Consider the following 15,558-nt stretch of genomic DNA (forward strand, 5'->3'; position numbering starts at 1 on the left):
GTTCCAGAGATTGCAAGATTTGTGTTCTTTAATGACTTCAAACTGGATTGAACCATCGTGGGTTTTTGTTTTGTTAATCTTCATTGTCTCATTTGCTTTGCAACCAGGCAAGCATTGAGTGAATGGGATAAAGAGATATTCTAAAAGAACCTTTGTATATTCACTGTGCAGATGAAAACGAGGTTGTAGATGCTTGCAATAGTCATTACATGTTCTCACGTTTGGTTGATTGTATTTTACTTTTGTTGTAAATTCTGTTTCGTTAACTGTAAACACAAAAGGAAAAGCGTTTCAAATTTAGATCTCAATTTAAATTTTAATTAAATACAGAAGTCCTTACTTTCGTTTGAAGGTAGATTCTTGTGTAAATTAAGTTCACAGCCGGCAAGATCTTTTCCAGGTAACAAGAAGTGTGATTATATACAATATATTTGTAAAATTTTGCTCATTTTAAATCGGGAACGACAATCTCGACTTCTGTCAATGTCATAGGTTGGGGCCAACATAATGAACATGTAGGAATTTTATCTTTATCGATGACACATCGTTGAACTTTAACATAATATGGCTCTCTGTCCTTCGGAATGTCAGTGAAGTTTTCGTTATAAATTGAAACAACTTCTTGCTCGAGGACTATAAATATAGAAAATGAATATTAACGTTAACTTTTTTTCATCGTGATTCAAATCATTATTTGTTTTTGTACCTGGTTTATTGTTAGTAGTCTTGTTCTCTGTTTTACTATGCACATTCTTGCTCATGAACATCACACATATTATGCATGTATATATAAAGTTGTTTAAGACACCTAAAGAAGACAAAGATTGTTTTTCAGAAAATTCATCGTTTAATGCTCATTATTGCACACGCTAACTGCTCATTTTATGAAGCATTTATTTTATCGTGAAAAAATACAAGGGATGTTGGGTTATGGTGTGTTGTATTTCAGTAAATCACTCAATTATATTATTAACAAAATAAATTCATTAATCGTAGAATTATGTCATCAAAGAAATTTGTCAACACTAATGAAAGTATCTTTAACTGTCTTATTTATAAGAAATTCATTAAATAATTTTCTTGAAGACTAAATTTATGCATTTCCTCCATCATTAATAAACATGCATTCCTCACCCATTTCTTCTGCTTTTACAAGCTGATTTCTCAAAGATATCTTTTACAATGTCAGGTGTATTGTCTCTCTTATAATTCACAACTTAGCTTCGCTTTTATAAATGATGAGTTCTGAAAAGTCTTTTTATACTCTCTAATTTCAATAGCATGGTTTTATAAACCTCAAAAATTTAAGATTTTAACCACAATTGAGATGGAAATTAGTCTTCAAAGACATCCTATATTTTGATAAGTACTATGAATATATTTGAACGGAATGTCATTCATATGTAATCATTATGTAGGTACTCTCATTTAATTGTTTATTTACTATACAATCAATGTTTATTCATCCCTGAACCATTGAAGATGAATCATCAAATCTCTGTAATCAACCAGTTTTATATTGAAGTATTTTATGTCGTTATTAATTTATAAACTGGCACTTGAAATGTTAAGATTTCTTACTCTTAAACCATTTTTTGCTTCACTTAATTAAGTTACTGTAAAATTCAAATCATAAAGAAGAATCTGAAAGCGTGGGCCCATAGCATAATTATTCTCTCATTATTCTCTCATATTCTGTACTATGGTCAGGCTGGCCTATCCTCTCAACTTGCTTAAAAAGTAAATATTTACATTGTTAATCATGTCTCTCAATTAAACGATCCTACGTCGGCACATTATATTTTGACGTAAACATTACTGAATTATCAATTTATCATGTTTTGTGAGTAATATGAAATGGGAAGAATTTACAGATATAATGAATTGTCGAAATGCCAAGTTACATAGCTATTTAATTGAGATGTAGTTGTTGATTTGCTTCTGGCAAATTCCGGGGTAAATTTTTCTTTTGATTGTTTTATATAGCCGGGCAACAAAGATGTGTCAAATTGTTTACGTGGCTATATTTTTAAAATAGGAAGAGCAAACACGCATTGTAGCGCTTGTTGTAGATTTTGATAATTTTGTTTGTCATGGATTATGGTGTGCTACGGTGGCTATATATCCAGTTAACTATTTGCATGTTACAAAATTTTAAAGCTACATTTATATCATTTTTTTTCATTACTACAGCTAAATACGATTGGATATGTATTTTTTTTGACAATAGTGCATTCTTTGTTCAAAAGATGAACTCCATGACTTGTTCGAGAACATAAAATTATTTGATAGCTATATAGAATTGCAAATTAGTTAGTTACTATAAAAAACAACTCGTCTGTTTTGGAAATAAGTAATAAGTAATTCAGGCAGCTCATTGCTCTCAAATTATTGCAAAGTCAGCTTTGACGCACTTCAATTCCAATGATGTTGTAGGAAATCACATTTCAGAAATCTATTACTGTGTATATAGCCTGTACGGGAAGAGTTTAAAGTGACTGCACAATATTGCAAAGTCAGATTTGAATTGAGGCAATTGCATGAGTTCCAATGACGTTTTAGGAAATTACATTTTTATAAAACAAAGACTTTATTGTGGTCACGAACTTTAATTTGCTGTGATTAACGTATTTGTCATGGTGAACGACAATTTAAGTAGTTCTTAAGAACTGTAGAAAACTGAAATGAAGATAGTTATAAAATTATGGTGCAGTTTGACGAAATGCATCGTGTCATTTTAATTTATGTGATATCCTCATTTTGGTGTTCAACTGTTCTTTGAAGAACAACTCAATTGTCAATCACCACGACAAATACGCTAATCAAAGCAAGAATTAAAATATTTTCTTAAATTAAAGACAAAAGACACCAAAGCAAAGCATTTGAGCTTTTGCAAACGACAAAGTGACAATCTATTAACTGTTAAGCGGTAGCCTAGCGGCCATCTCAAGAGTTGCATGGTCATGCTCTGTAAGTTTTTTAACACGATATCATTGTTGGTTTCCTAATGGATATTGTTTTTACAGTGAACAAACACCAAAATACATACATAGCTGTGAAGGACTTGATGCGGTTAACCTGTTATAAACGCTTGAAGTCAATGTCGTTAATTCTTTCATGCTATCTTTTGGGTCTTGCTCTGTCAGTTGTTCAGTGTTGATTTATTTACAACTTATTCAATATATACAATCAAATACTACATATTAGCATCGTTTTGTAATATGATAATTAGTTATTATAACATCGATGTACGCCGGTGTATTGGCTTATTACACAAATAATATTCCGGTTATACATCTTCATATTTTTCATTGTTAAAGCAATGGTTTCTGTTTGTATGCAATGGTTAAAAATATTAACTTCTTGCACAACTCTCTTTCGTAGTTTAAGGGATTTTTTTGAGACCGAAATCAAACTGAGACTGCAGGATATTTTTACTAATATATAAATCGTGTATAATATTAAACAATCACTGTCGGGCACCGTAAGATATTATTTACAACTATGTGGTTAAGATTGTGCATACGGCCTGGTTTTCATGTCTGTTCATATGCATTTGATATTCATTTTGTCGTTTGCCGAAGAATAGACTTAGTAGTCTCCTTTTAACCGCTTGCTGTCAAAAGTCTCCTTTTGACCGCTTGCTGTCAGAAGAAGTTTTGTATTTTACTAAAATAAAGTTTTCTATGTAACTAATCAGATCTACACATAAATACTCGATGGTTTTCCCTTTTAATGTTTCGATATCATTGCTTATTTTAGTTATTTATTGCAGCATGTTTTGATATGCATTGACCTGTATATTACAGACAATGAAAATAATATATTCGCCTACGACTGTCATGCTGGGTTATTATAAGGACAAATATTGGTTGCTTTGTGTTTCGTGAGCGTCTATGGTATTCCCATTCAGTAATTCAAACCATATTAGGAGCTAAATTTGTCTCTGGCATTATAGAAATGCTTTGAAAAGATAGTTTAGCTTTACTCGTAAAATATTTTAAATTTTTAATGTTTTCGTCCAAGATTTCGTGTGAACGATCGGAATGCTACTGTAACAGTCTCAGACATTCCACACTACATTCGATACATAAGAACTTGAAGATAGAAATCTAGCTATGTTATCGTAGATATTAATTCAAGCTTGACTTATACAAAGACACTCTTAACACATGTATACAATTAAACAATTATCTCTTGAGCTGCTAAAGAATAAAAATTTGTGAACTTCCTTAATTGGTAATGTCATAAAAGTGCATGATAAAAGAAACTGCAGGAAAAGTTTTCGTCTGTCAACACCAACTTTACATAAAGCCTAGTTCACATATAGTTGTAATTGTTGTAATTCGATCGGTGATGAACGTTTGCAGCAATTACAACTATAAGTAAACGCGTTGTAATTGTTGTAATTTAATCGCAGACAAATCGGGAGCTGTTCTAGAAGTTGAACTTGTCCAACTTTACAACATTTACAACATAAGAAATTTACACGTGAACGATTATCGGCGATGGCAATTCATCTTTACTTTCGAATTCTTGTACGATAAATGATCAAATTTGATACTAGTAAGTATCACCTGAATTACAACAACTACAACTATTTATGAATAGGTAGTGTTGTAAATCATTTTATTGTATAAAATCAGTTTGAATCTCGAATGTATAAAATCATTTGAAATGTATGAAATCAGTTGGAATGTATCAAATCAGTTGGAGTGTATCGAATCAGTTGGAATGTATCAAATCAGTTGGAAGGTATCGCTGATGAAATTACAGCAATTACAATTGTATGCGAAGTACGTTTAAACAGGCGATGACGAAATTGTCTGTACTGACTCATGCTCTAACTACACCTATGCGCGTTTAATGTCATATGCTATATCTTGCCAAAAGTTTTTTTTGCTCGAATTTGTACTCACAAAGGCAAGTGGGCTAAACAGACAAGTATTTTAGTAGAATCGTCAAATTTTACTCTAAATCAAGACAAATTTGTCGTTTTATCTTCCCGAGATAATCTTTTGCTGTAGATGCAAATTTTGTATTGTTATGTGTATGTATACTTTCGTATTTACTTATCTGATGAGATATTGTGTAAATGTGTACGTAATATTAGTCATTGAAAATAAAGACTTTATAACACTTTGTAAAATAGGTATTTTTATACAATACGTACATTGTTAGTCACGCACTCATTACTGCAAATGACGTTTTTTGCGTCATTGTTTCAATATCTCTTTGTATAGAGAGTTTGTAATAACGTCATCCTTGTTTGAACGGCGGAAAACGTCTATGTATGTTAAAGTTCCAACTATTTTTTGCCGACAAAATTTGTTTTTAAATCATAAGCGGACTCAGCGTTCGGCAAAATAAAGTTATATAGCTCAATTCGATTTTATATTCGAAAAATACGTTCAAAAACACTATTAGTTCGAAATTTCTAATGAATATAAGTTTACCAATGCACTTGCATCTAAAATGTTTGTAAACTTGTAAATATATTGTAAAAGGAGCAGCAGTAATTTATTTTTTGACGTACCCCGGTCCGGCACTGTTTTTATTAATAGCAAGCTAACTTGATTAGATCTTATGACGTATATTGGCTTATGTTAGAGTTACTGCAAATTAATTATCATTCAGTATTGCATGAGATCAGAGCTCCGCCCTACTGTGAGATAATTTTGTCAGTTTTTTGTAAGATTTTAAATTCATGTGCTCCATTTTTATTGTTTTAAAAAAGTATTCGCTGAAGAAATCATTACATTTACCAATATATAAACTGCCGATAATTTTACAACAACTGTAGTTCTGACTCACCCATTGCTTTTCTTTTTCCAATATGAGCGAGCGAACGATTTCTCACAATAATTTCGATTTTCTTTGGTTTGCTATTTTTTGACAGTCTTCAGCTGTTCTTGTATGTGCAGCCGAGTACTAAGTATGAATGAATCTCCAAGCGTCGGTTCTATTTATTTGCTCTACTTTTTGCTACCTGGAATCTTCCAGTTTGTTCGAAAGGAGTGAAAGTTCTTCCTTGCCTCCGAAATGCGCTGTCAGAATAAGGATGATGTGTTTTTGTGTGCTAACCGCAAATCAGTTTCGACGGAAATTTTCATAATTTTTTTGAAAGCATTCAGTCCAAAACATAAAATCTTTTCGAAAAACATGTGTGGCTACCTGATTTTTTTCATTACAGAAATATATTATTCACTCAAGCTTCATTCACAGTATGTTCATGTAATTTGTTACATTTTTGTTTTCTAAATAGAGTTTGGTGGTATAGTGGTTAGTGGTGTATAGTACCTGGTGTTATTACTATGGGGAAAGGCATTGTGTCTATATAAAGAAATCTGTCTGTGCAAATATCTTTATTTTATTTTTAAACCCTTTCATTCTTAACTTGTAATCATGTGAAAATGCCGTGGCAAGTCAAGTAAAATTTACCATTAGCTCTAAATAGTCTTTTAAAGACGGTTCGTTTTGTTGTAATCATACATTATTTTATGATGTAGCTACTAATCTGTTTTTCATTGGATTCGATAATTATGTTAAAATCTTGGAGTACATATGTTTGGTGTACAACATTATATCATACATTATCATACATGATATGCGCTAGGCAAGTTAATTGAGGTTATCTTTAGTCACGTTTTAGTTAGTATTGTGACGTTAACTAAACAATGAAAATGGTTGCTTATGTGCATGTAATTATTTATCATAACAGTTCGGTTTCGCATTGTGGTTTTACTATTGTGGTCAGTTTCGAATTATTTTTTGCTAAGTAACGTGAATGTGAACTGAAAACTAGAATTTTTCATGCACAATATCGAAAATGTGATTGTTAAATGAAAGCGATTTAGCTTGATGTTTTGCCAATAAGTTTGAAGAATTCTCCATGCAAACAATCGAGGTTCAAAACATTTTACTTAAATCTTTAACTAACTTTGGAGTAATTCCTCAGTCAATGATACCTGAAACTAAATTACTTTTAATGGAAATTTAGGGTGTAATATGACGGGGGCGGATTTAGGGTGATGGGCGAAGCGGCGGCGCGCGCTTCCCCTTTGCCGGAAAAATACCCAACAAAGAAATATATGATGTAGAATAAAATTGTTATTAAGGAATGTGTTAGTTTGCTTTGAGATTGAGGAAGTAATTTTCTATTGCTAACATCTCTATGTTCTCAAAGTACTACAGTCATATCGTTCGGTGCATAAATGTTTAGATTTGAAGTTTTAATGTCAATTTAATTTCATCGATGTTGTAGGTAAAATAGATCTTAAAATTTAATGTCAAGCACGTAGAGATTTTCAGCGAATTACGCAATGTGTTAAAATAAAATGTGTTAAATTAATCTCTTGTGAAAAATTCATCGAATGTACAAACATCAAGTGTGTTAACCATAAAGTCACTTATTACAGGTGAAATTGATAAGTTTTAACTTATTGGATTGTTCTTCTACTTTTCCTCATTTCTTATTAGTTATATTTCTAAATAAATTGTTTGATAAATTTTTCCTGTTTCTTTCGACTTTGTTACGGAAATGTGACACTTGACTTAAACTTTTCCTAACTACTCTGGCAATTGTTATATAACTTTCATATTACGTATATAATGCGCATTCTAATTAGTTGCCTTGATATTTTGCCAAATGCCATGCGCATAATGTATACTACCCACGTATATTTGATGTTTTCAAGGACATCTAAATAAGACAAAAAGTCTTGCATTAAAGAAATATATATCCATCAAAACACAAGAATTAAAATTGATGTCATTTGACAAAGTCGTCGCTATCAACGAAATTAGTTGATGCTGTAGTTCTCAATAAATATAGAGCCCAACAATAATTTTAAACATAGTCATAACAATTTGGTTTTATGAAATTTATTAAAGAGGACGTTTCGTCTTTACTCAAGACATCTTCAGACTAATTAGGTGTCTTGAGTAAAATGTGTCTTGACTAATTAGGTGTCTTCAGACTAACTAGATGTCTTGAGTAAAGACGAAACGTCACTCTTTTAATAACTTTCATAAAACCAAATTGTTTATGACTATGTTTAAAATTATTTGTTGACTCTAATATTTATATTGAGAATCCGTTTCCTGCCTGGCACTTCATTGGCAACAATATTGATGCTGTAATATTTATTTAAGTAGTACATTAAACGAGTTTTTGGAGAGTGCGTACGTAATTAATATTCTCCACGGAGGCAATAATGCAATTAAAATAAGTTAGGAAAACACGGCAATTTTATGACCTGTAAGTGGTACGTTGCAAGCTGACGATTTCAAGCTTGTCAATTGTTTATACATCATCGGCTGCCTAGAAATCACTTAACGCTTCTTTTAGAATCGATTTATCCAAATATTTTCCTCGAGTCACAGCTGTAGGCAATGTTTGTCATCACATGTGCGATAGTCATTGATATCGCGTGTCTTCTACGTATGTATTGGTCTTAACAGGCTAATATTTTCACAATGTCGGCAAGTTTCACCAAAAAAATGACAGTTCACTAACACAAAACAGTAATAAAGTGAATGGTTGAACCCTGGGAGTATCGTAACATGTTTGTGGATGAAGATCGTCCAGGTTAGTAGAGTCCTGAGAAGGACTGTTGGTATTGATGTAGACTGACGTTTCGACAACCTTAGCGGTAGTCATCTCCAGAGTCAACTTAACTCTGACTGACGTCAGCTTTTATAATAAGCATAACAGACGTAGCTATGATTTTGCAACACGGCCATCGCGAAAGTAATGGCAAGGGTCATTACTGTCGACGTTTCGTCTTCAACTTCAGCCGTTTTAAATTTAGAGCTAAGCTGCTAAGCCACGAGAAGGCTTTTGAGTTTTCCAATTTCTACAATTATACTTCATCATATAGCGAGGAGGGAAACGTATGAAATTTTTTGCAGACAATTTATCAGAGAATTTTTCACTCTTACTGAATTTTACGTTGTTGTTACATAATTTGTAGTACATTGCTATTTGCGATTAAATGTACTGAAACTAACCAATAACAGTTGAGTGTCATTTTGCTCCATGACGATATGTGCTACGTGCAACTGTTAAATTGTTAATTACTTATATTACTAACTCGTCGCCCGTGCTGACTCATCATCTCTGCTCCTATGGCACATCACTTCCGCCGAATCAAAAAATAGTTTGCATCATCTATGTAAATTTATTTCATAGATAATTACTTCAGAATATTTAATCAACATTTCGTAATGATTATTTACAGTAATCGAGAACAGTGTTCAAGAGTTGGTCTATGCAGTTTGTCGTCAAAGTTACATTTGTGCTGCATAACATTTGGGATGTTAATGACAGGAGGGTTTGCTTCAGTTGTGAAGGTAACTTTTTATTACATACATCCTTTAAATAGACGGTAATTTGGTCATGTGAAAGAAATTTTGTACGTGATTTGAAAATGCTTTATATACGCTTAGGTACATAATAAATTGGACGGCTATCTCTATGCGATCAAAAGAATTTATTTGAATCAGACAAGTGTTCTGTTAAATCGCAAAATTGCTCGAGAAGAGAAGTTCCTTTCTAGATTGAATCATGAAAATATTGTAAGGTAAAAAGAAATTTACTATCCAAAATAAATCAAAATTTTATAACATAAGGGTTGAAAGCGAGGTTCAATTTAGACGATACAAATTGCTTGGCTTGTTAAAGTTATCTTTGTAAAATCTATTATAAAAAAGTAGATAATCCCTTTTTTTCATGAAGCCCATGGATGCTTTTATTCATGATGAGAAAGTTATATTTTAAGAGGAGGCTCTCGCTCGTCACGAGAGAGTCATGAGAAAGTTACATTGTAAAAGGTAACATGTAAAAAACGTATAAACATGCTTAGAGTTGCTTTAAATTCTAAGTCAAAGAGGCAGAAGTATTCTGAACCTTTGCAGTATCCTTGAATGTTCTAGTTTTTTTATGAAATAAACCAAATATAAAATTCAAAAGAAAAAACCCCGTATTCAGTCCATGCTTTCCGATACCTTCTTAAGCGTAAGGCACTAGAACGCTGCATGTTAACGTTTCGGTGGAGATTTCAGCCCCTCGCTATCCTACATGGGGATGCAAATACGTAAAAACCTTCCGCCCATCAGACCCCGAGATCATTTGCGATAGGCCTTTCTCGGGGTACTCAGGAAGAGTGTAGAAATACCTTCGCGCATGTGCAGATCCTATCTCGTAAAATATTGAAGTTACGACGAATGTTTGAGAATCACTTATCAGTGTTGAAACAGGTAAGTTTTAATTGATTGGATTGTTCTTCTACTTGTTCTTCATTCGTTTTTTGTTGTATTCGAAATAAATATTTTAATAACTTTTTTCCTATTTCTTTCAACTTATGTAACGTTACAACGCAACAAATAAAACTATACTTGAAAGGTCAAATTATGCCATGCATATTAGAGTTACATCAATTACTATATGTGTATGCTAAGAAGCAGCCTTTAGTGATTTTTAGCCTTCATAAAGTTAAGCATGTTCATAATGTTATTCGGAGGTTATTTTCCACTCCTAGATGTTTCGTGGTTTCATTTCAGATTTTGTTGTTTGAACGAAATATCTTATTTCCAAACGTTTAATTCCAAATATTAATGACTCCATCTCTATCAGCGGTTGCGATGCACCATTCATTGCCATCGTCATGCAGAGCAATTGTCGTAACACCTTTTATGTGAGGAGTTGTTCTGTATGTGAAATAAAATACATTTCTGAGGTAGGTTCGACTTTTGCATTCTTTAACATTAATATTGATAAATTTAGTAACTTAACTTTGCGATGTAAGAAAGGATCAAGTCGTATTAACAACAGCATGCAGAAAATCCTACTCGATACTAAAATTATTTTTAAAAATTACTGCCTTTACTCACCAATACACTTTTCAGTATTTTTTCATGCTCTCTCCATATATAGGAGTGCATGTCTCAAATTCATCAAAAGTGAAGGAAAGTAAAACGTAGGGTAATCAACGCAATTCTTGGATTGCAAGCTACGTCATAGTCGCCATGTTGGATGATTTTAACAAAGGATTTTCCTTATTTACAATGCAAATTTCATCCAACATCGCCTGCATTCCATTGTTCTCTTACTCTCAGGAGGATGGTTGCAACCCACCAATAAGCAAACAGTGACAGCATTTCAATAGAATAATACTGCTGAATTTCATATTAATATCTCTATAGAACTCATTAACAATTTTTATGCATATGTATTGTATAAAGCAGAAGTGTTCATGCTCTCTAGCATTGCTAAACAATAACTACCTTCACTTGAGAATTAAGAGATACAATGACTTTGATAATTCGCCAATTGGTAATCTGTGAGTACAATAATTAAAGTTTACGCAATGCAGTCGAATGCTTCATTTTGGGTTTCAATAATGACGAGGATGGGACACAGAAGCACGCTGCTGTTTTCAATTACAAACGTGTAAGTAATGTACTTTTACCGAGGCTTTGAAAGCGTTTTGTAGAAGAGGTTAATAAAGAATGCTGTAACTTAAAGAAGGTACCGAATATAAAGATAAATTTTAAGTATCGTGAAAGTGTACTGACATTTAAATGTTTGATACGATGATAAGTGTGTATTGAGTATATATCACAGCTGTTGCTGCGTTTTGAGATTTTTCTTTTACATATCGACTGTTTTTTAGTCTATAGTCTTCATATTTTGAATAATGAGTGACTCTATACTGAACAGAGTCATTTATATATTCGCTGTGATTATCTAATATATTTGCTGCCATTGTTTGCATATTATCTGGGTAACTCCAACTGTTTCTTTTGCTTCAAGACAAGGTGAGATTTAAATAGGGCGTGCGAGTAAAATAATTGTATGAGCCCAAAATTCTGCTACTTAACTAGCTCCCTCGAATTCAACCATAGTCACCCCGAAATCCCGATGTAATTTCCCTGAAATCCAGTTACAATACTAAGTCATTAATAGCTGAGCGAGGTCTTTTCGGAGAAATATCGGACTGATGTCTTCTTGTACAGACCGAGCCCGTAGGGCAAGGTTTGTAGAAAAGACAAAGGTCTGATATTTTCAGTAAAGACCGAGAAAGCGACGTTATTCAAAAGATTATTACATGGCATTATTTCACCTGAAACAAAGCTTGCCTTCTTTCTCGTCCTTGTTGTTTTACGGGTTGGCTTTCACTTTTCTAGTTTTCGTCTTTAAAAATTAATCGTTTCAAATTGTATCGTTTGGATGGTTTAACTGTTTCCAATTGTTTTCCTTCGTTACACTTGACTTAATTATTTGCTAATTACAGGAAGAATATGAGAGCATATTTTAACACTTTGCACTATCCTTGGATACCAAGTTTAATACGTGAAAGCAGGACCGTCTACAGAACAGTAAATTGGGGAGGGGAAGGAGAGGATACTCATGTATTCAGTTGTTCCCGATTGTAACGTTTTAGTGGTGGCAATTTGCATTAAAACAAGCATTAATTTTTTTTAATTCACTTTGGCTAGAAAGTGCTTTTCACTATTTTTTTTTCATTCCTAAAATATAATCTCCTGCAATATTAAAACTTCAGCTTAATATCAATTTAAAAAGCAACGAAAGGTTTATTTATTACTATAACACATGCAAATAATGAATAATACGCGACATAATTAATAATTCTTAACTTGCTTGTGGTTATCATTTGTTGTGATTGGCAAATTAAGATAGATTCCTAAGTCATTTGTCACTGATCAATTTTGTCAAAATACTGTCTAGCTCTTCAGAAAAATCTCTGAATTGAGATAGTTAAACGACTTTTTCACCTTCAATGCGAGACAGGTCAAGTGAGTTTAACGTTTTATACAACGTTTTAAAAATGCAACAAAGTTAAATTTGTTAGATGATTCGGCGTCATTCTTGTGTGTCATTTATTAATTCGTGGAGGGCGAAAACGGTCTATTCCTTTGCTTTATTTTTGAATTGGAAAGAATTTAAAAATCGTCCGCCATATTAACATTTTGCACGTGTTATTCTTTGGTAATCAGCATAAAATTAGCAATGATTTAGCTACTGATCTATTTATTTAATGACCAACCATTTATATAAAATTTAAATCAACTTCAATGAAACTCAATATAACTATCTTTTAAACATATAATTAAATAATTTATGAAGGAAAATATGATATTTATAACTCAAAAGAGAAAGGAGAAGATAGTGATGATTCTTATGAAATAATTTTCTGTTGCACAATAGCTAATATTTTTTAAGAAGGGCCAGTATTTTCCCATTGGTCCCAGGGCCCTACTCTGGCTTCGTGACACACGTCACTGATACGCTGGACATAAGACGGAATATCGGCTACGTTAATTGCGGTGCAAGTAACAAACGTTTTATCTACAAAAATAACGATTTTCTTGCCACTACCTTTGCAAAGAAAAAGTTGCTTGTTCCCTAAAACACTTGAATTGATTTGGTCATTATTGCATTTGGTTCAGTTATTCTCCAAGATTTTATCTATTTACTCTTTGTACTTAAAGTAGTCTATTCATGCTTGATTTAGTCCACAATCAAAGAAAAGAAAACGGAAAGCTTTTGAAATGATGATCTGCCAACTGACTTGATCATTCCTTTGGTCTTATAATTCTGGTTTACGAGGAAAAAAGGCTTTTAAAAACCTTCTTCAGTGGATGCCCACAAGATGAGCAAAAAGTTGCTTGAATATGCAACAACAAAACTTGCCCATTTTACTGCTCTCAGAACAAGTCAACTTTCATCACATTCAATAATAATCATGAATTCCAGTTTAATATCAATAAAGAAAATTTAATTTAATTAAAAATATCTAGTATAAATGTTGATTTGGCAGAAAATAGTGCAAATGTTATACAGCTTTTAGAATATTATTCAATTATTAGAATATTAGGATCACAGTTTCTGCTGAAAACAATTCATACACTTTAATAGCGTTGCGTGGAGTGTCATGAGTTGTACGTCATTCATCTTGTCGCACAACACAATGTTCAGCCATTTCTTGTTTTCACCGCCGTCGGAAGCTCTAAGTAAGAATGGGGGGGGTCTGAAAATTCAAATATCTTAGAGTCTCGAAACATCCTTCCACTGAAAGTAACCGCACCATTAAATTAGCCACCTTTTTAAAATTGAAATAGACCGGGCAGTTTATTATTTCGAGAATCTACGGTATGTGACTTTCTCCTAGAAGATTTGGGGAAAAGCTGGGCTTGTTAAATTTTCACAACAATTTTGAAAATTACTGAAAGGGGGTTGCAGCCTGCCCAAACCCCACAGCTTCCGATGGGCCTGGTTTCAGATGCTTTATTCATTCATGTCTTCGTTTTTAGCAGAAATGTGACACAAAAACTACTGATACTTAAACCATTTCTATCATAGTCTGCTGTCTTCTTACGCAGTCTTTACACTCTTCATTCTTTCCACAACTTTTTATCGAATACATTATTCCTTTCTTACGATGACACAGATTACAGTCCAGAATGAGTATTGAGATGAGGACAGTCGAGAGAATGAAGGCAACTAACATCAATTTAGGTGATGTGATGTAAACAAATAACCCTTTATTTAGCACCTGGGGTCGACTTTCTGTAGAGAAATTTTATGGAAATAAGATCATGAAGCAAATCGTAAAACATGATTATTTTGCAATTTTTCTCAAAAGTTGTGCACATCTAATTACACACAGTACGCTTTTTGGTTAAATTTTTCAATCATAATTGAAAATTTTTTACCTGGATCACTGCGGCTGCTATTAGAACGTGTAATTTTATGGACTTTTGGATTCCAAAAAGTGCACGATGTGTGATTCCTGACAACTTCATTTTGGGTTGAACCATCCAGGAGTTTTAATTCGACATGCTTCATTTTCTCTGTTGCGTTGCAACCAGGCAAGCATTGAGTGAATGGGATAAAGAGATAATTTAAAAGAACATTTTTATATTCACTGTACACATGAAAACGAGGTTGTGGATGCTTGCAATAGTCATTACATGTTTTCACGTTTGGTGGATTGTATTTTACTTTTGTTGTAAATTCTGTTTCGTTAACTGTAAACACAAAAGGAAAAGCGTTTCAAATTTAGATCTCAGTTTAAATTTTAATTAAATACAGAAGTCCTTACTTTCGTTTGAAGGTCGATTCTTGTGTAGATTAAAGTTCACGGCTGTCAAGTTCTTTTCCAGGTAACAAGAAGTGTGATTATATACAATATATTTATAAAATTTTGTGTAGTTTTTTAAATCAGGAACGACAATCTCGACTTCTGTCAATGTCATAGGTTGGGGCCAACATAATGAACATTAGGAATTTTATCTTTTTCGATGACACATCGTTGAACTTTAACATAATAGGGCTCCCTGTCCTTGGGAATGTCAGTGAAGTTTTCATTATAAATTGAGACAACTTCTTCCTTGAGGACTGAAACTATAGAAAATGAATATTAACGTTAACTCATTTTCATCGTGATTCAAATCATTATTTGTTTTTGTACCTGGTTTATTGTTAGTAGTCTTGTTCTCTGTTTTACTATGCACATTCTTGCTCATGAACAC

The 15,558-nt window shown here is 32.7% G+C and overlaps 1 protein-coding gene and 3 long non-coding RNA genes across 4 annotated transcripts in view; 2 read left to right on the forward strand and 2 right to left on the reverse strand.

Annotated features, from left to right (window-relative positions):
* LOC124433712 overlaps nucleotides 1–9,609 on the forward strand; it is a 31,512-nt gene extending 21,903 nt beyond the window's left edge. The window contains exons 2-3 of the long non-coding RNA XR_006944570.1: nucleotides 9,243–9,354; nucleotides 9,451–9,609. This is a non-coding gene — a long non-coding RNA (uncharacterized LOC124433712). The remainder of the gene's footprint in view (nucleotides 1–9,242; nucleotides 9,355–9,450) is intronic.
* LOC124433719 lies at nucleotides 93–417 on the reverse strand. Its single transcript, XR_006944580.1, has 2 exons — nucleotides 341–417; nucleotides 93–266 (listed from the first exon to the last, which is right to left on the reverse strand). It is a non-coding gene; the product is annotated as an uncharacterized LOC124433719 (long non-coding RNA).
* Nucleotides 9,610–11,237: 1,628 nt separating the features above from the next.
* LOC124433716 lies at nucleotides 11,238–13,830 on the forward strand. The gene is made up of 2 exons (XR_006944576.1): nucleotides 11,238–11,452; nucleotides 13,539–13,830. It is a non-coding gene; the product is annotated as an uncharacterized LOC124433716 (long non-coding RNA).
* Nucleotides 13,762–15,302, reverse strand: LOC124433697. Its single transcript, XM_046983490.1, has 3 exons — nucleotides 15,129–15,302; nucleotides 14,740–15,054; nucleotides 13,762–14,593 (listed from the first exon to the last, which is right to left on the reverse strand). Exons 1-3 carry the CDS (start codon nucleotides 15,280–15,282, stop codon nucleotides 14,367–14,369), a joined length of 696 nt encoding a protein of 231 aa, XP_046839446.1. The 5' UTR covers nucleotides 15,283–15,302; the 3' UTR covers nucleotides 13,762–14,366.
* Nucleotides 15,303–15,558: the final 256 nt, after the last annotated feature.

Source organism: Xenia sp. Carnegie-2017, unplaced genomic scaffold (genome assembly GCF_021976095.1).
Source record: "Xenia sp. Carnegie-2017 unplaced genomic scaffold, XeniaSp_v1 HiC_scaffold_14, whole genome shotgun sequence".
NCBI classification, from domain to species: Eukaryota; Metazoa; Cnidaria; class Anthozoa; order Malacalcyonacea; family Xeniidae; genus Xenia; species Xenia sp. Carnegie-2017.

Excerpts from the sequence above, each read along its gene's own strand:
- LOC124433697 (XM_046983490.1), bottom strand. The coding sequence starts at position 15,282 with ATGACATTGACAGAAGTCGAGATTGTCGTTCCTGATTTAAAAAACTAC. Across the intron at positions 15,055-15,128 it reads GAATCGACCTTCAAACGAAA|TTAACGAAACAGAATTTACA; the intron begins GTAAGGACTTCT and ends TTGTGTTTACAG. Across the intron at positions 14,594-14,739 it reads TAGCAGCCGCAGTGATCCAG|AAAGTCGACCCCAGGTGCTA; the intron begins GTAAAAAATTTT and ends ATTTCTCTACAG.